Raw genomic sequence first — 19,410 nt, forward strand, 5'->3', positions numbered from 1 at the left:
TTCTACAGGGGTAATCAACTTGCCAGCTGCTTCTTCACAATTAATCTGTAAAGAGGTATTGAACTCACATTGCGGGGGTGTAAGTAAGCCAGTTACAGCTTGCACCCCCTTTTCACTTTGCCTAGTGTGCCTCTCTGGGCCTCCAACGTGGTCCAGGGAGGGCTTTTTTTGTACGGACAAAGCTACTACAGTAACTGCAATGTTTGAATTTTGAGGTGAGTTGAATCTTCCTGCTTCCCAATCAATCATCATGTAATTTAATTTAATCCAAGGCATTCCCAATATCACGTCGTACTTGTCTCTCAAGTCGGTGATGATGAAGGTGGTTTTGGTGGTGATGTTGTTTACATGGTAGTTGCCTGTATGAGTCATAGACAACTCATGTCCACTGAAGCCGGTTACACTTTGTGGTTGTGATAACAAGGTTGTTGAGAATTGTGTCTCAGTAATGAACTTGTTACTCACCTCTTCATGAGTAGCTCCGCTGTAAATCAAAGCGCGAGCTGGTTTAGTTGTGGCAGTTTTAGGGTCAAAACGGTAAATGGTCTCCATTATTTTATATGCTCTACTACCAGTGGTTTCCTCTTTAACATTACTAGCTAATCGGCTATCTAATTCATCAATTTTCACTTGCAGTTTACTTTCTAATTCATGTATACGTGATGGAGTGAAACCTTCCCTTCTTCTTTTGTCCGGGCATTGACCTATCATATGATCCTTCTTTCCACAACCATAGCATTCCCCATATGCTCCTCTACGGTGATACTCGTCATTTGAGATGTTTAGTTGATATGCTGAACAATCCATTGCATCTGGATCTGGTGCTGGAGTGGGCTTGGGCGTTTGATTGACATATGTAGAGACTGCTGATACATTGTTGCTTCTCTTGTTGACCTTGTTGTCAAGCTTCATTGCTAGTTTAGCCATGTCCGCTACTGATGTGAACTCCTCTTGTACCATATAAACTGACACTTCATTCTCCAACCCTTGCTCAAACTGCAAGATCAACACATTCTTGGGCCACTTGACAATCAGGGAAAGTTCAGAGAATCGGATCCAGTAGTCTGAGACTGTTCTTGTTTGTTTCAGTGCTCTTAGTTCCTTCTCAGCTTTCGGTATCCTCTCTGAATCAAAGAATGTGGCCTTAAACAACTTGATGAATTTACTACAGGTGACTAGGTGTGCTGTCTCACTATCTAATAATTGATCTATTAAACTTTGACCCCAAACACTTGCTTTCCCCGTTGTATAGGACAACGCAAATGATACCTTTGCCTGCTCATTCACAAAAGCCATTGCATTCATTTGCATATACAATCCTAGTTGATTCAGGAAAATCTCAGCTTTTGTGCCTTTTGACCCATTGAATTTCTCAGGTGTTGTGATTTTTGGTGGGCGAGGAGGAGCTAGTACAGTGGTTGGTTGGGCAGGCTGGTTGGCGTTAGAATCCGCAGTGAACATAGGTTGTGGCAGTTGATTCTGTCTGAGACTTGCAAGCTCTTGTTCAGTTTCCAATTGTTTTCTTTCCGCTTCTTGTTGCAGTGCAGTTTCCTGGTTCAGTCTCATGTTGAGATCGGCCAACTGTCTCATGATATCCTACATATTTGGTATTGACATGGTGGGGTTTGCAGTATCCTCCAGGTTCAAGGCGTCTACAAATACTTTGTCCTTCCCTTTTTCCGAGGGACTGTTGGGTAATTTGAATTCCGGGGTTGTGGTGAGCGTTGACTGAAACTTGGTTGCGGGGATCTATGCTAGTACGAGGTCGTAGAGCAGGTATAACTTTAATTGTATTGAACTTCTTCTTTTTTAAACTTCAACTTTTGAGATGGATTTTCAAGGTGCATGTACTTTTAACTTTTCTTCTTTTTTCTTCAATCTTTCTTTGGCTTCGAGTTGTGTTTGATATCTTTCTTCTCAGAGGCCTTCCACTAGTTCTACTCTTATGTAGACGTTGCAATATGTAAGGACCAGATGAGTGAACTGAGTGAAAAGGTGTCTAGTTGCTTATGAATAGATTGCAATGTGAGGAACCAAGCACAAGGCCCTCTCCCATCCTCAAGAGTCGAGTCAGACTCAGTACAAGCATACATGGGGTATAAGGCTCATAACAGGAAAGTCTTTTGTGTGTGCACTTCAACATGCTACAAGGATATTTACATGGTGTTTGTTTTTTGATGTGAAAAAGTGTTACATGAATCACCAACTCAAATCCAAGATTGGAATTTGTTGGTCGTGTCCAGCTTTATTTGTGGGATACAAAGTTAAAACTGGGATTTTTTTCCCAGTTTCCCAGTTTTCCTTTTTGGCTGTGTTTGGAACTTTCCCACGTTCTCCCAGTTTCTCAGTTTGCGTTTTTGGCGGTATTTGGGAAACTGGGAAACTGGGAAAAAACTCCCAGTTTTAACTTTGTATCCCCTAATTATCTTTGATAACCAAAAATCTCATTGTCATCTCTTACCAGAAGGTTAAATACATGCAGAAGTTGACAATATGAAGAAAAACAATACAACAATATGATACAAATCAGTCCTTAAATAATGCATGATTTCACATGCAAAAAGACACAGGAGTACAAGCACCAGCTTTAAGTTTTAGGAAGAAAAAAAAACATTATAACCTGAGCAAGAGTAAAAGAGGAAAAGATGTTACTCTGATTATACAAAACTTCCAGGTAATGGTGTACCTTCACAAGTCCAAGTTTCCTAGGAAGAAAAATCCCACACAAAAATCATATTAACCACACCAGATCTTTCCAAAAAGATATATAAGATCAATGGACTTACATCTTTCTTTGATGGTTCACCAACATATTCATACCAATCTTTGGGGTTATCGGAGATATCCAAACATTGTGCAATCTATGAAAGACACCAAAAAAGTCATCAATTATCCTTTTTTTGTAGATGGAAGTTTGAATAAACATCAAACATCACTAACCGGTATAAGTTTCAAGCCTTTATCGCTCAGGTCCTTTACGACAGTAGGCATAACCTACAAAGACACAACACTCATCAGAACATAAGGCAATAAAAAACTAATGCGAGTTTAGATGACAAACTTCTTGAGTAGTAGTGCTTTTAGTCTCATGACATAAGATGTTAGATTGAGGAGGATACTGATTGAATGCCTCGATCATTTTCTCAGAAGTTGGCGGTTCTGCGAATGAATCTCCACTATCATCACTCCACATGACTAATCCTTTATAACCTCTTTCTGTTAAGACTTGTACCTATGAAATCATGCATCAAGTTTGATTAGAATCAAGATTTCAAACTTAAATTTAATGGCCAATTGTTTTTTTGACTTACTACTAGATCGTTATATTCACCTGTAAGTTTTGATTCAATTTCAAACAAATCAAAGATTCTATAAGTAATCGATCTTTTTTTGAAAATAAGCAAGAGCTGAACGTACCATATGGAGGTCTGAACCATAGAGGCTTAACACCTAAGATCTTAATCATGGCCTAATTGAAACAATACAACATCAGCACAAAGCCTAAACCAAAACCCCAGATATGTGCCAACGATCCTTGGAAAGTAAAAATGGAAAGATAAAAGGAAAGAGAAAATACCAACTTTCTCAAGTAATTCCAATTGTAAATGAATTTGTTCAGAAGTACCTTCAGCAAGATGAGTATGTCCCCAAGTATGACTCCTAAAGAATATAAAAAACAATATAAACTTTCAATAATTCATACAAATTCTTAATCTTGAAAAACTTGAAGAAAACAAAAAAACCAATTACCCAATCAAATGACCAGCTTTAAATCTTGCTAATAATAAATCAGCAAAATCATAAATACATCCATTATTTAATCCATTTATAAAAAAAGTGGCATGAGATTGATGTTTTTTTAAAGTTGAGTCTAATCCTTTACTAAATTCACTTGGACCATCATCAAAAGCTATTTGATTCCCCAACAAAAAAAAGAGTGACATGAGTGTGTTATAATATATTTTTTTTCAGAAGAATTGATTAGATTAACTCACTTAAAGCAAATGATTGAGATCTAGAGCACATTGTATAGATAGGTACTGTACGGTTACCGCCCTTACTATTCAACGATTTTCCTTTGGTTTTTGAAGTACCTGCTTTTGATTTGCCACTTTCTAGTTGTTTGCTGGTAGATTTTATACTAAGTGGAACAGGACCCTGATGTGAAGGATCTGATTCCGTCGAATCAATAGTATCACTAGTACTACTAGTATCCGTGGTATCCGTAGTATCAGAAGTAGCAGAAGTATTAGAAGTATCAGAAGTAGCAGAAGTAGCGGTGGAATCAGTGGAATCAGTAGTATCAGCAGTATCAGCAGTTTCAGTGGTTTCAGTGGTTTCAGTACTTTCAGTACTTTCAGTAGTAGTGGGGGTAGTAATGGGGGAAGTAATGGGAGTGGTTTTTCTAGGAGTAGTAGTGATAGGAGGAGTGGTCTTGATAGACGGAGAGGTAGATTTACTGGTATTCGAAGCGATCAATAAGATACTCGTTTGAAATAATTTGATTAATTCATCATCTATACTGAGCTTTGAAGTTGTTTTACTTGAAGAAATTGAATCAAGTTTAAGAATCAATAGAGAAAGGATGGTAATCAAATTGATGGTCTTCATCTTCTTTTTTTTGCTTTGAAGTTCTAAAAATCGATGACAAAAAAATTGAAGAATGAAAGAAATCTGGATTTTGAGAGTTTGTTTGTTTGTTCTGTCCTGGTACGGTAGAATTATGTAACTGATGGAGACAGAAAGCTTAAGGAAGAAAAAAGAATGGGATTGAAAAACGTTTTCTGATGAAGAAGCAAATTGATGGGCAACTACAATGTGGAGAAATCCCTCGAAATCACTAAAGAAACAAAGTGAAAAGACTCAACGATCGATGATAAATACTTCACGTGGTAATTGAGAGTGGTTGTATGACTATGACTTCGACAACCAACTCTCATGAGAATTTTGACAAAGTTGCCCATCATTCCGAAGAGAATCAAAAACTGAAAATCCAGATTTGATGGTGTCCATGAGCCTGATGTCAACGACCTTCAGCCAGCATTCGCTACATACTTCCAAAGTTTCAACACCGTATATGTCCTGAGGCTGTACAGACTACCGAGGCTGGTAAGTCAGACCTGAATTCTGAGCAGAGCTTGATCATGAGATGCGGAAGGAAGGACCTTCAAGACATGAGATGACAGACAGCATTGTGACATCAAGCCCATTGCTGATCGAAATTTTGCTACTGCTATTCACGCAACAACGGATACAAGTTAGCATCTTATATAAAAATCAAATCTATTTGTTGTATGCTTGCCCTAGATTTACAAGATTTCCCAAATCTAAAAACGTATATACATTGAATGGTCAAAGAAAGATTTGTGAATCAAGGACCAGGTAAAGGAATCTGTTCTTTAAGTTTTAAACAAATCTTCATAAAATCCATCTCGTTCTCATCATCAATTAATCCATGTCTAATAAAAAAATCAATCAAAACTAAAGCACAATTCGGTTTCCATTCATGAGAGCAATCCAATAAACTGATCTTGAGTTGATCAAAACTCATTAAAGTATAATCTATTGATTCACCATCATTTGATTTTGGAATGATATTTGATGATAATTCTAAATCATAAAGATACTGAACTTCTGGCTAAGAGTTCCAAAAATGAGTGTGTACAAGATGCCATATATGGGATGAATGGTCATCAGATATTCATGATCGTGATTGAAAGTGAAGTTTGAAATGATTCGAAAAAAGAACACGTACTGAAACCCATCCATCTGAATTCTTATGAGCATAACTAATCAATCCAGTAGATCTCAGTCCTTTTAAAACAACCTCTTCACTTAAACTAGCTTCTTCAAAACACTCTCGAATTATCGTTTCTCTAGCACTTTCACCTGCAGTAATTCCACCTCCTACTGTATTATCTAACATGGATGGATACCTTTTTTTCCAAAAGAAATCAATTCATCAATTCATATCCATCCACAAATTATCATAAATGTTAGTCTTACGTTTGTTTTGTAGATGATCTACGTGGAATCCAAAAATGATACTGATCATCCTTTATAACATAAGCTATAAGAATCGAAATCATTGATTTAGATCATTTGATAGACCTCAATAATGTTTTGAGAGAAAACTAACTGACCAGTCAAATGAGCACCAAAAGTCAAAAAACTAAATAACTGACACCCAGATCTTTCAAGCTGAAGTGCAATCCTAGAACCCTTTTCCTTACATCCAATTAGATCATTCTTCATCGAATTCATAACCGATCTCGGTGCATAAATCGTATATTTTTCATCTCTCCAACCTAAGAAAAAAAAAATCGAAATCTCAACACTATATAATCTTGTGAAACTAAGAAAACAAAGAAAATCGGAAAGAAGAAAACCCGTTAACAAACCAGATAATAATGAAAGGAATTGATTAGATTCTTTCCAACTTTTCAACAATCTTTCCATTTCTTTAGATCTAATCTTAACCGGATCATCATGAACATTAATCCAATCTTCAAATCCAATACAACAAGGTAATTTTCCAGGATCCGATCGATCTTGATTCCGATTTGAATATAAAGTTTTCCAACAAGTTCGATGTTTGGTTCTGAACATCTCTTGATTATCTTTAATCATAGCTTTAACAACACAAGGTCTGATAAATCCAATAGGCGAACTAAAATCGAAACCCTTTTCTTTTGGTTCACCATCTTTTATCGTTGTGTTCAATCTATTGATTGATGCATTTTGAAGAGTATCAGGTAAATCAATATAAAATGGTATTAACTTTTCTTCTTCTTCGAGGTTTCCATGATCTTCAAAATCGGGTTTACTTGGTAATTGAAAGTTATTACACCTTTCTATTATGTTTAAGAATGATTTATGTTCAATGTTGGTCATTTTCTGTTATTTGTATGTTTTCCTGAACAATTTCCTTCGAAATCTGATGTGGATATTCGATCGTCTCTTTAATACGTATCATCAATCGCTAAACCAACTTAACAAAAAGAAGTCAAGTAAGTATACTGGTACAAGAATAAGAAAGCCGATCAGATTCAAAGAAAGGCTCACCTGCTTAAGAAAGTCCAGATGTAAGAGGATATCATCTCCCAGTTCACTTTGTTTGTCTCAACTTAAGTTAACAGGTCACCGTCCAGTGCGTACAATGTTCGGATTATCGGATCTTTGGCTCAGGTTTTGCCAAGTTTAAGGTTTTGCCCCGAATTTCATTTCCGGGTAATTGTTGAAAACTTCCTTTAGCTTAACCAAAATTTCTTGTCTCAGTTGAACAAGATTCCTTTAACTTAACAAAGTCCCTCTCGCGGCGTCCCGGAAAGATTCCTACCGTTCACGGCATCTTATGTACAAGTAGTTCTGCCAAATCCTTTTCTGTGTTACAGTTCACTTTTTTGCAAGATTTGGTGTTTGTGCTCAACAGTGGAAACTTTCAAAAAAAAAACATTGAGCTCTAGCAGATATTGTTTTTATTGTGAAGTATATAAGCTTGCTCAAGCGCCTGGTTCCTCAACATGATCAATTTTTCTCAGTTGAGAAACCCAATCGAATCAAACTTGATGTTCAATTGATATCTATTCACTATGTTTTATTTCACAAAAAATTGTCAAAAAAGATCTACTTTTTTAAGACTTCAAGGTCCAAATTTTCTACTCAAGAAAAATAAATACAACAAAAAAAGTACACCATTATGATTTCTTCCCAAATTTTTTGAAATTGAATCATGAAAGATTATCCTGAAGGTGTACCACTACAAGTCCAAGATGCCTACAAACAAATCAACATGAAAAGATCGGTAAGATTCCAAGATGATTCTTTCTCAACTCCACTAAAAAAACATAAAACAAAACAAAAAAGGAAACTTACATCTTTAGTTGAAGGTGTACCAACAAATTGATACCAATCTTTTGGATCATTTGAAAGGTTTAAACAACTTGGAGCCTAAGAACAAAAAAAAATTCATCAATCAATCAAAGAAAAAACTCAATCAAATCCATAAACCCAAAACATACTGTAACCAATTTAAACTTCTCTCCAAGTTGAGGTAAAACAGCAGGTATAACCTAAAAATTCCGACCAAACCAACCAAACCAAATCAATTCCCAAAACCCCCAAACAACAAACCATCAAACAACAAGAAAAAGAAATCCAACGAACAGTTTGAGGAGTAGAAGAAGTAATCTCATGGTTTAAAATATTACTTTTTTCACCATAAGATTGATAGAATTGAACGATGGAATCAGGACTAGGTGGATTGGAATTCGCATCACCTGTTGCATGAGTCCATAGAACTAATCCTTTATAACCTCTTTCTGCTAAAACTTGTAACTATTGAAAATCAAAATAAAAAAAAAAACACAAATACTTAAGATTTCTGTTGATTTTAGGGGTGGAGGGAAAAAAATCATACTTACTACTAAATCGTTGTATTCTCCTATTGTTTTTTTCAAGAGAGAAAGTTAAAGAGTCATTAAGATGGTTTTTCGAAAAAGTGGTCTAGAATATATTCTCTTACCATAAGGAGGTCTAAACCAACGAGGTTTTACACCCAAGATCTTAATCAAAGCCTTAAACCAACAAACAAACCAACAAAAAAGAATAACTTTAGTACGACAAAAAAAAACATTCATCAAGAATGTTCATTTGATTATATATATAAAGAAAATATAAAAAATCCTAACTTGTTCAAGTAAATCAAGTTGTTGATTAATCTCTTCATAAGTAGCCGAATTTAAATGAATATGACTCCAAGTATGACTCCTACACCAAAAAAAAACCATACCCAAAACCACACCAAATCAGAACCAGAATCAGAATCAGAATCACATCCACTTTTTTCTACAGACAATTTAATCAAAAAAAGAACTAACCCGATCAAATGACCAGCATTAAACCTAGCAATCAAAACCGGTGCATAATCGTATATACAACCCACATTATTACCATTGACAAAGAAACTAGCTTTAGCTCCATTCGAATTCAAAAGCGTATCTAATCCAGCACTAAATTCACTTGGACCATCATCAAAAGCTACCGAACCCAATCGACAGAAACCAATCATAAGTCAAACCCTCGAAAAAAGATAGTAAGAAAACCCTTTAACTTTAACTCACTTAATGCAAATGATTGTGGCATAGAACAGATATCATAGATAGGTACTTTGGTATTGGTAGTAAGAGTATTACTGACTGATGAACTAGGAGGATTAGGTATAGTCGAACTTGTAGGATCAAGTTGAGATAAATCTTGAGAAAGTTGATCAGATAAATCAGTTTGTCTTTTTACCAATTTGATGGTTAATGAATTTGAAAAAAATAACATCGAAACCAACAAAAATCTAAAATGATTGAAATTCATCATCTTTTGTCTTCTACTTCAAAATCTAATCAAGTCTTATTTCTTTGAGTAATAGAAGGACAACAAAAAAAGATCAAAGATGATGGTAATTTAATTTGTGAGATTTTTTTTTGCAGTCAAGGGAATAAAATTAGAAAGCTTGATTTATAGAAAATTCTCTTGTCTTCATAGTAGATCAATTTTTTCTTTCGAATGATCAATTTTCACGATGAGAAAAAAAAAAGATGGATCGAGTAACCGAAGTTGAAGATTTAAGAAAAGAATGATATATAGGGAGTTAAGGCATTCATGAGAGTTGAGAATTAAATCGTGTGAAGTTACCATAGGAATCATGAGATCTTTGTTATAGTCAAGAGATAGATTTGGGGTCTTGAAGATCTTTAAAATCAAAGGAATTATCGAACAACCAACACGTTTAATTTCATTGCTCACATTTAATTTCATTGTTGAGGATGCTGAGGATCTTGATCTCAGAAATTGGCAAATGGAATAAATGGATGTGTTATCCGACCCGAGTGGTACCCGAGAGTCACAGACTTCCATCGAAAATACCCGAAATGAGGAATTTATTGAAGAACTGTTCTTGAACTGAACTCATGGACTCAACCTCTTCATGAAGAAAATGTCAATACTCAAAACACCCATCAGATTCTTAAACATCCATCCAATCGAACTAAACTTATCATTAACATTAAGATCAGGTCAAAGTTTCAATTGGAAATCATCAATCTTTCAAACGATCGATCAAACCCAACATATAGAATGGTCAATCGTCAACCAAAAGAGAACGATAATCTTAAGACAAGTTGGTAAGTCATCAATCTACAACCAAAACCTCTCAATCTAAACAAATCTAACAATATTAATATTGATGTCGATTTGGGTTCTCTTTAGATTCAGGAATTCATTATCTTTCTTTATATCATTCAAATCAAATTCAAGATTATCAAAACGATTTAAACCAAAACACAACTTTAACTTTCTTAAATGATTATTTTGTTCTGAATGTTTCACTTCAAAAGCTTTATCAAGAATGGTCAAGACGTGATTCGAATTTTAAATTCAAAACTTTAAATGGATCATACAATGGATTAAGAGTTTGTAAACAAGATCCATGGGAAACATTAATAAGGTAAAGTTCTCATTAGATCTCTTAACTTGACTTCCCGCCAAAAAAGAGACTAATTGAATGTGATTGTGCTTTGAATAGTTTTATTTGTTCTTCAAATAATAATATACCTAGGATCACTTCAATGATCAATAATTTATCAGAAAGCTTTGGTACTCCAATGCCATATCCAACACCAGGTCTAACATTCCCAAAGCAAGATGAAATCATTTCAATCCAATCCAAACCCAATTCGATCCATACATTTCCAACTCCTCATCAACTATCAAGATCATGTGATGAAACCAAATTAAAACAATTAGGATTCGGTTATAGATCATCATATATCATGACTTCAACCCAATCATTAATCGAACTTTCAGTCTCACAAAACTGCCAACCCATCGAATACTTAAACTCTCTAAGCAACGGTACTCTTTCATATTCTGTAGCACACCAAACTTTAATCACTCATTTCTCAGGTGTAGGTCCCAAAGTATCAGATTGTATTTGTTTATTCGGTTTAGGATTCAAAGAAACCGTACCGGTAGATGTCCATCTTTATCAAATCGCTAAACGAGATTATCAATTCTTAAACTCATCCACTTCGAAATCAAAAACAGTCTCAAAACAAGATTATGATTTAATTAAAACTAAATTTATTGAACTATGGGGTGATTATGCAGGTTGGACTCAACAAATTATCTTTTTTATTGATTTGAATCATCCTAATCTAATTCATGATCATAAGCCAAAACATTTAAAAAGAACTTTGTCTAGTATGAACCCAACATTAAAATCAAAGTTAAATCAACTTTCAAATCCTTCTGACTTTGGTATGAAAAGATCATTTTCTGATTCGAAACTTGATCTTAAACTATCGAATTCATCGTCTTGTAAAAGAATCAAATTAGAAGATGAACGATTGATTGATATTCAAAATGATGAACTAAATCTAGATATATCTAAATTGAAAAAAGTCAAACTACAAGACGATCTTTCAATCAAACTTGAAGATGATGTTTCAATCAAACTTGAAGACGATGTTTCAATCAAACCAGATGATGATGAGACTTTAAATCCCAAATTACAAACAATCCAAATCGAAGAACCCGTTCCAATCAAATCCGAAAATGATCATCAGATCCAAAACCCTTCAATATTTCCAAAACATACTAGATTCACAAGATCTACAAGTCATCTATTCTAAAATCCATCTATCACCCAATCAATCAATCAATCAATCAATTTCCTTGTAAAGTTTTCATTATCTATTCGAATTGATTGTGGATTTTCCTTAGGAATGTAAATTTATGTACTATTCCTCCCAAAAAATATGTTGTAAAGAATTGAATGCTAAGTATAAAAACCCAATCATAAGAGTTTTATCTCCACTTTCGCCTGTACCAAAAAGAACGAATAGAATCAGTTTTCAACAGAATCTGATTTCCAACCAACCAAATTCTACGAAAAACCCACATCCTAAGTTCTTCCTCAAACCTTTCCATAACCAACCCAACCGTTTGAGGATCCCAAACAACCTGAGGATCCACCCCATTCCTCAAAACCTTTTCTTCATGAAGCTCAGCTTCAGATCTATCCATCACCACACAATTTTGCCAATTCAAATCGATCTTAGAATCCCATCTGATCAAACATAACGTATTAGAGATCACAAAGTTTGGAGAAACGATTGATTTGCCTCTATAGATCTCTTCAAAGATATAACCTATTTCTTCGATTGAAAATGGGATTGTAGTCGTTCCCGTTAGTTTGGATTCTCTGGATAATAAATCATTGTATAACCTTTTGTATAATTTGGTTCGGTTTCTTATGCAAAAATCAAGATGTAACAGAACTTTAGTGGTTTTTTTTGTCTTTTTTGTTGCTTTGGAATTATGAGTTTAGGACTTACTTGACTGGTAATGGATCGATTGGAAAACCAGATAATTGACTCAAAACATAAGCAGCCATAGCTTGACCAAACTAAACCCCCCCCACAAAAAAAGAAGAAAAACTTACATCAATTTTTTTGTTTTCCAAAATATAAGAAATATAATAGAAAGGAGTGGGAAAATTGTAAAGGAATTTAATTACCATGGCAGGAATGGGACCTAAGACAGGTAAGATTCTGACTCTGAAATTAGTTAATGATGATAACTCTTGAACGTTTCCTTTTTGAAATTCTTCTTCTGGTAAAGGTAATAAAGTGACTTTTTCATTTGGCTACCAAAAAAAACAAAAAACCAAAAAACCAAAAAAGAAAACCAAAACCAACACCAAAAGATTGGGTGAGTTTCAAGTTTTTTCAAAGTAAAAGACTTGAACCTTACTTTTTCAGTTGAATAAACCACCGGTATGCCATCCACAATCCCTTTCATTCTTCTACCCAAAAAAAAAACCAAAAAAAGAAAACCCAGCATCAAGTCAATCCACCTAAACTTAGAAAATTTTCACAACGAAAGAGATATATATATATAGATGATGGGAAAAAAATTCCTTACAATCTTCTACGAACTGATCTGGCTAATGGGTCTTCAAAAGTTAGCGAAATATCACTGATTTGGATTCTAGATGGATCTGATTTAGAAGCTGCACCAAGTGAAGAAATCACCTAAAAAAAAAGAAACCATCAAAAACCGAAAAAAAAGTTAAAGCAAAAAAAAGATATATAGTCATGAAGAATGATTGGATAACTTACTTTGATTTGATTAGTTTTACAAAACGTTAATAAGTCTAATTTAGTAGTGATATTATCAATACAATCTAAAACCCAATCCACTTCTTCTCCTTCTTCTGATGAATCATTCATCAAAAGTTCTTTTGCATTTTCTGAATTGAATTCTCTCATCTCGATCTCAATTTCAATCCAAGGAGAAATCCTCCTAAAAAACTCCCTACAAACTTCCACCTTAGGTTTTCCCACATCGTTTCGAGTAGCCACCGCATGTCTCTACCCAAAAAACCCCCCTCAAAAAAAATCTGATCAATCTTCCATTTTTTCTTGGTTTTTCTTCAGGGGAAAGAAAAAGACTTACATTAAGTGAAGAAAGTGAAACCAAATCAAAATCAATCAATTTAATCCTCCTCACACCAGATCTAATCAAACTTAAAGAAACATGTGATCCGACTCCTCCTAAACCAATGACCACCACATAACTTTTTCTAATCTGTTGATTTCCAAGTTCTCCAAAAAAACTTTCATGTCGAATTAATTGTTCTTTAATCAAATTCTCTCCTTCTTCTTCTTTTTCTTTCTCAGAGCTTTTTCTTGTTTTTGATATGCTATTGGTACTTTTCTTGTTGATCGGTTTAAAATAATCTGAATACTTATAAATGATTAAACTCGTAATTAATCCAGACAAACTTCCAATCCCAATCACGTTCATCAATCCAATCCCATTCTTAACCATCTTGAAAAATTAAATTATTCCTTTCGATCAACTTCTTTTTTTTTCTGATTCTCTTTCTGTGTTTTCTTTATTCTCCTTGGTTCATCTCTTTCTTCTTCTTCTTTTACTTGTGGGTCGGTTTGTTGATCGTCTTGGTTTCTCCTAGATATCGAAAAATTCAAAATGTCGTGTTGTATGTACAAATGATCGGAATTCATTTTTCTACAAACTCAAAAGATTTCAAGCCATGAAACCTAATTCATTCTCAATTCCGAGCGATCGCATGGAGTAGTTTTCCTGGCTTATACCGGCGAGGAATTGCGGAGTCTATGTCTTAATAGCTCAGTTGGGAGAGCGTCAGACTGAAGTTTATCACCTTAAATCTGAAGGTCCAGTGTTCAAGCCACTGTTGGGACATATTTTTTGCCCAATCCCTGCCTGAATTCCTCCTAGACAGCTCGCAACAAATACAATGAAGAGATTGTTTGAAAATCCAGTAAAAAAAGACCAGGAATGATATTTTTCATACACGAGTTTTTTTATTTCATGATTGGTGTAATCTAAACCCAGATGAACCATTTAAGAAGTTGGTCCAAGAAAAGAAATGCAAAGTAGGATATCATCATTTTTATAGCGGAGATGTCAATCAAATCAAACAAACAAATTGAAAAGAAAAAAAAATAACCAAAAACCTCCCCTCACCCTCAAAAAAAAGGGAAAAGAAATTAGATAAAAATCAAATATATAATCATTCAGTAAACAAATGGTAAAAGTTTTGATGATGATAAGATAATTTAATTTAATCCATCATGAGTTTTCAAAAAAAAATGGAAATTTTTGAAAATATAAAAAGAAAAACACATTCAAAGTGACGAGAAGAACTGATAAGAGTATGTGTGAATTAATGAGTAAGACACCCCACGAGTTTTCCAAAAGTCATCAAACCGGTGGTTCACTTTTCAAAGGCTCACCCAACCCCACCGTTTGACCCAAACTCTTTCCACTACCACCCAACCCACCCAAACTTTCTTGCCCATCTTGTTTCAATGGCAGTAATGGTGATTGTTGTTGTTGTTGTTTTTGAGCAATTCTATTCTGAAGTTCTTGTTGCGCGAATTTCAGATCATCATCCGATAAGTTTTGAGCATCTGAATCTAAATCAAATTCATGATAAGCTTGAGAAGGATTGATGAGTTGAGATGATTGGGATTGATGTGAGATTGATGAAGGGCCTGGTTTGGTTGTGTTTATGATTCGGTTCTGATCGGATCTAAACTTGGAACCTATTCCTTCCAAAAAACCCCCCATCACCAAACCCCAAAATAATAAAATTAATAAAATTTTTGTAAAACTGGATGGTCTGAGATTAAGTAAACGAACCATGATTCGAATCACGTTGAAATCCACGAGAAAGGTTCGAAGAAGCTTGATGATACGATCCATTAGGTAAAGGCATCGAAGCAGCGGCCGTAGTCGAAGAAGGTTGAAGAAAGACTTCAGTCAATCCAGTTGTTCCATAGGTTTGATTAAGTTTAGATAAACAAATCATCCATGAGATCGGTTTGATAATCAACCCAACCAAGATCAAAACAAAAGGTAATGAAGAAATCGAGGATGACCAATTATAGATCCATATTAAATCTAATCCAAACGAGACCACTAACAAGATCGAATACTACACACCACCATTTCAGTTAGTTTTCTTTATCATTCTATTCTTTTTTTGAAAAAAAATCTCACTTGACGTAATCCATCTGAAGCACCAGGAAAATGATGAACTTCATTATCTAGATTATATAGACCATAAAGATGAATAGGTAAATTGTATGAAGGTGAAACTGATCCAGATGCTAAGATCGAAAGTCCAACTTGAACAAATAAAACTTGATGAAGCTTATGTAAAACAAAATCAAAACAATATCATATCAAACTTAGTCAATTTCTTTTTGGGCGAATTCAAAAACTGATCGAATGATTTCAAAGAAAATAAAACAAACGTTAAAGTTCATTGGGATTTCCATTTCTTTTCTAACGATGTTCCAGATTTTAATGCCAAATTCCTTTCGATCGGTTGTTTTTTCTATTCGAAATGGATTTGTTTTGTTCTATTCGAAGTTAAATGACAAAAGAGATGTTAAAACTTAAACAGGAAAGAAATCAAAGAAGTCACACTCTGACTCACCTGTGTACAGTAAAGAAATGGTGGTGAATCGGCCGAGTCTGTATTTCTTCTTCAACCGGAACCAGATCACAGACTCCAAAGAACCGGAACCAAAACAAAATCAAAAACACTTAAATTTTCAAGTTTGATAGCTAGATTCACATTGTGCTTGGGAAATTAGCAATGACATTTGACATTTGTCATCCATCATCCATACAATAGAGTGAAGGAATTTCTTTAACCCTTTAATGCAGCAAAACACTTAAACCAGAGTTCACATTTAAAGCTCCCAAACCTCTACCGATGTCCCAAACTGAAAACACCATCCCAAATCTCCAAAAAAAACCTAATACCCAAATATGTAACTTTCTACTTGTTTTTTTTTTATTTTCTTTGAGAAAACCAACCCATTTAAACTTTCACTAAACCCTCAATAAATTCCAAAAGAAAAAACCCAAAAAAGACCCAAAAAAAGCTTAATAAATTAAAACACATATCTACTTCAATTGTACACATCAATCCAAAGCTACAAAAAAAAAATTGAAAAAAGAAACACTTTCGAATATGTTATTGTTCAAGGTGAATTCAAATAATTTAAACTATCATAATAATACGACGTCCAGCGTTTGGTTTTTTTTTCGTTTTTCGTTTTTTGAATGGGATGGTAATCATACTTCTTAAGGGTTTTTATCTTGGTTTTAAAAAATCAATAAAGTTGAAAAAAAGAGAAAGAGAAAGATATGATTAAAAGACCAAAAAGCAACAAATAAACCAACCCCAAGGATCCAAAAGCAATCCATCCAACCAATTCCTTTCAAACCGCTTTCCCTCCCTGTTCTTCCAACTTTTCCGAAACCTCTGAATCCACCGAAACACGTTGACCATCGACCAGATCCGAACCCACAACTTTCTCAAGCTCATGCGGGGGATCAATCATAGAATGAATGCTAGGTGTTTCTTTTTCAATCACTGCTTGATCTAATCTCATCCTAGGTTGTCGATCTAATTCAGATTTCTTTTTATAAACCTTAATCGGAGCTCTAAGTCTTCTACGAGCGACCATAACCTATTCAAAAAAAAAAGCAAAAATCAGTCAAGGAAAAAGAAAAAAAAAAGTCATCTTGGGTGGGGGGGGAAAAGCACTTAACTGGAACAGATGATTTTTGTACAAGATAATGTGATACACTACCCATCAAGACTCCTTTAATCGAACTTAACCCACGACTACCAACGATCACCAAATTAGGTTTAATAAAATCAATACAATCTATTAACATATGTTTTGAATTCTTTGCATGAACTGCTTGACAAGTGACTTTAACATTCAATTTAGTTCGTTCGAGTAAAGCGGTTGCTAAAAATCGAAAAAAAAAACAATTTTCAATTTTCGATTTTTCGAAAGGGAAAGAGGAAAGGATGAATACCTTCTCGAACGATTTGAGTGGCTCTTTCTTGTCGGTCTTTTTGGTTACGGATCTTGGCCATTCGATCTGCAGCTGTTCCTGCACCTTCAGGATCGACTATCACACCCACCAAAAACACACCAGCTTCAGTACCGAAATCTGCAAACCTAAACGATCATCAAGCTCTTACATTTGGTTTCCGTTTCGATGATATTGATGATCAAACACTGAGCAGAAAGAATCACCCGCAAGATCAATGTTCTGTAACATGTAGATACAAATACCAAGATAATACACAAACCTCATCACCTTGTCTTAGGACCGTTCCAATGGTCCATTCGATCGCGTATTTAGATTCTTCACTCAAATCACACGCCACAAGATAAAACCTAGTACGTTCAGATCCGATTGAAGCTTCAGTCTGATTACCATGTTCAATAGTAACAGTACACCTATTCTTTTCATAACTCGGCCGCGAGACGTTAAGAGGCAAAGGTAGAAGATGAGTAGATTTTTTACGTCTCATTGTCGAGGATCTTGAGATTGTTGATGGTTTACGTGATTCGAGTTTAGATCGAGTATTAGAGATGTGTTGTTGACGACGACGATGATCAGTTGATGAAGCGAATGAGATCGGAGGAGGTGGAGGAATCGTAAGGTTAGGGGCTTGGTCTATGAATGGAATCGGTTGATCAGAGTGTTGTAAATAATCAGTTGGAGTCATGGAAGATGCATTGGCATTCGTGTTGGCCAAAATGGTTTGAAGATCTATAGACGTTCGTAATGTGTTCTCGTCATCTTCTTCATCTTCATCTTCTTCTTCTTCATTATCTGATGATGATGATGATCTACTTGATCGGTCTGATCCACTTGAATCTTCATCTGATTCTGATGCTTGATTAAACGCATTCTCAGGTACGACATCTGCCATACTTTCTCCATCTGATTCGTACGAATGGATTCTTTCAGAACTCGAAGTCTTGAATCGAAAGAGAGCTGGTCCAGGACTTGGTGATCGAGAAGACGAATTGGTTTGACGATGATGAGTAGTAGGTGTAAAGATCGATAAGAGACTACGACGTCTTAGGTTTTGAGTACTACTACTTCTTCCACGTCTAGAGGAACTTTGATTTGCTTGGTTTGAATCAGATCTTAAATCATTAACACTACGTCTACGAGCATTCGAATGAGGTGAAGTCGATTGAGATGGATGTTGATCCTGATCAGCTAAACTTGTTGTTCTAGAACGTCTTCCACGACTCGGAGATTTAAGTTTGAGTTGGATTTGTTTATCTGCTTGATCGCTTGGAGTTGAAGTTGAAGATTGAGAAAGAGAATCAGGAGGTAATAAGTTTGGATTGTTTGATTGTGGTTGAGGAGAAGAAGGTAATGATAAGTTTTGATCGGATGATGGTGAATGTTTTGAATCTTTTGACCAATTAAATGAAGTAAAAGTAAAGGATGGTACTCTTTTGTGAAATAAACCTTTCATTGTTTGAGTGCTTTTGGTTGTTTTGAAGGAACTGTCAATGGGAATTCGATTGAGTTGGTTTGGGATAAAGTTCAATTTGAATGGTGAAGTTGAGTTGAAGGTAAAACTCAATTTATCTTATGTACCTAGAGAATACTATCTCTCTGCAACAAAACTTCACTTGCATGTCTACTTCTAGCATGCATTCTTTAGTTTCACCACAAGCAACTCAAAACATTCCTTAGCGGATCATCTCAAACAACTTCCTGCCCTACCGAATTCCTTTCCTCAGAAGAAATCTTAATCACAATCACCCCTTTACAAAACAAATCTTCAGCACAATCAAATTGATTGGGAAAATTAATGACCATAGAAGCAAACTTTGAGAAAATATCTTTTATTTGTACATTCATCAAATCAAGTTTGTAAGTTTATGCAATCAAATCATCCGATTCCACTGGTCAACACCATCAAATTAAATCACCATCGAATTCATCCAGCATTAACTT

At 34.9% G+C, this 19,410-nt stretch overlaps 7 protein-coding genes across 7 annotated transcripts; 1 reads left to right on the forward strand and 6 right to left on the reverse strand.

The window, feature by feature from the left end:
* Positions 1 to 2,657: 2,657 nt before the first annotated feature.
* MELLADRAFT_109670 (family 4 carbohydrate esterase) lies at positions 2,658 to 4,611 on the reverse strand (the record flags this gene model as incomplete). The annotated part of the gene is made up of 9 exons (XM_007413759.1): positions 2,658 to 2,705; positions 2,787 to 2,861; positions 2,941 to 2,994; positions 3,062 to 3,232; positions 3,312 to 3,331; positions 3,418 to 3,469; positions 3,582 to 3,660; positions 3,751 to 3,910; positions 3,996 to 4,611. The coding sequence occupies 9 exons, from the start codon at positions 4,609 to 4,611 to the stop codon at positions 2,658 to 2,660; spliced, it is 1,275 nt and encodes a 424-aa protein (XP_007413821.1).
* Positions 4,612 to 5,371: 760 nt separating this feature from the next.
* Positions 5,372 to 6,459, reverse strand: MELLADRAFT_38255 (uncharacterized protein; the record flags this gene model as incomplete). Its single annotated transcript, XM_007413758.1, has 5 exons — positions 5,372 to 5,638; positions 5,750 to 5,936; positions 6,007 to 6,070; positions 6,144 to 6,222; positions 6,268 to 6,459. 5 exons carry the CDS (start codon positions 6,457 to 6,459, stop codon positions 5,372 to 5,374), a joined length of 789 nt encoding a protein of 262 aa, XP_007413820.1.
* Positions 6,460 to 7,740: 1,281 nt separating this feature from the next.
* On the reverse strand, positions 7,741 to 9,330 carry MELLADRAFT_90537 (family 4 carbohydrate esterase; the record flags this gene model as incomplete). The annotated part of the gene is made up of 9 exons (XM_007413757.1): positions 7,741 to 7,776; positions 7,876 to 7,950; positions 8,022 to 8,072; positions 8,167 to 8,337; positions 8,424 to 8,443; positions 8,525 to 8,576; positions 8,691 to 8,769; positions 8,880 to 9,039; positions 9,123 to 9,330. The coding sequence occupies 9 exons, from the start codon at positions 9,328 to 9,330 to the stop codon at positions 7,741 to 7,743; spliced, it is 852 nt and encodes a 283-aa protein (XP_007413819.1).
* A 688-nt stretch (positions 9,331 to 10,018) lies between these two features.
* MELLADRAFT_27095 (uncharacterized protein) lies at positions 10,019 to 11,195 on the forward strand (the record flags this gene model as incomplete). The annotated part of the gene is made up of 4 exons (XM_007413658.1): positions 10,019 to 10,175; positions 10,261 to 10,498; positions 10,577 to 10,647; positions 10,696 to 11,195. Coding segments are annotated over 4 exons (966 nt in total), but the record flags the coding sequence as incomplete, so codon positions are not given.
* Positions 11,196 to 11,580: 385 nt separating this feature from the next.
* Positions 11,581 to 14,063, reverse strand: MELLADRAFT_44716 (uncharacterized protein; the record flags this gene model as incomplete). Its single annotated transcript, XM_007413756.1, has 8 exons — positions 11,581 to 11,875; positions 11,954 to 12,304; positions 12,390 to 12,460; positions 12,572 to 12,700; positions 12,808 to 12,859; positions 12,979 to 13,088; positions 13,176 to 13,427; positions 13,513 to 14,063. The coding sequence occupies 8 exons, from the start codon at positions 13,885 to 13,887 to the stop codon at positions 11,860 to 11,862; spliced, it is 1,356 nt and encodes a 451-aa protein (XP_007413818.1).
* Positions 14,064 to 14,450: 387 nt separating this feature from the next.
* On the reverse strand, positions 14,451 to 16,071 carry MELLADRAFT_72660 (uncharacterized protein; the record flags this gene model as incomplete). The annotated part of the gene is made up of 5 exons (XM_007413755.1): positions 14,451 to 15,149; positions 15,247 to 15,541; positions 15,607 to 15,759; positions 15,864 to 15,971; positions 16,049 to 16,071. The coding sequence occupies 4 exons, from the start codon at positions 15,885 to 15,887 to the stop codon at positions 14,806 to 14,808; spliced, it is 816 nt and encodes a 271-aa protein (XP_007413817.1).
* A 770-nt stretch (positions 16,072 to 16,841) lies between these two features.
* MELLADRAFT_90541 (uncharacterized protein) lies at positions 16,842 to 18,922 on the reverse strand (the record flags this gene model as incomplete). The annotated part of the gene is made up of 5 exons (XM_007413754.1): positions 16,842 to 17,093; positions 17,176 to 17,381; positions 17,452 to 17,547; positions 17,621 to 17,657; positions 17,732 to 18,922. The coding sequence occupies 5 exons, from the start codon at positions 18,920 to 18,922 to the stop codon at positions 16,842 to 16,844; spliced, it is 1,782 nt and encodes a 593-aa protein (XP_007413816.1).
* Between the last annotated feature and the right edge of the window lie 488 nt (positions 18,923 to 19,410).

Source organism: Melampsora larici-populina (genome assembly GCF_000204055.1).
Source record: "Melampsora larici-populina 98AG31 unplaced genomic scaffold MELLAscaffold_38, whole genome shotgun sequence".
Lineage (NCBI taxonomy): Eukaryota > Fungi > Basidiomycota > Pucciniomycetes > Pucciniales > Melampsoraceae > Melampsora > Melampsora laricis-populina.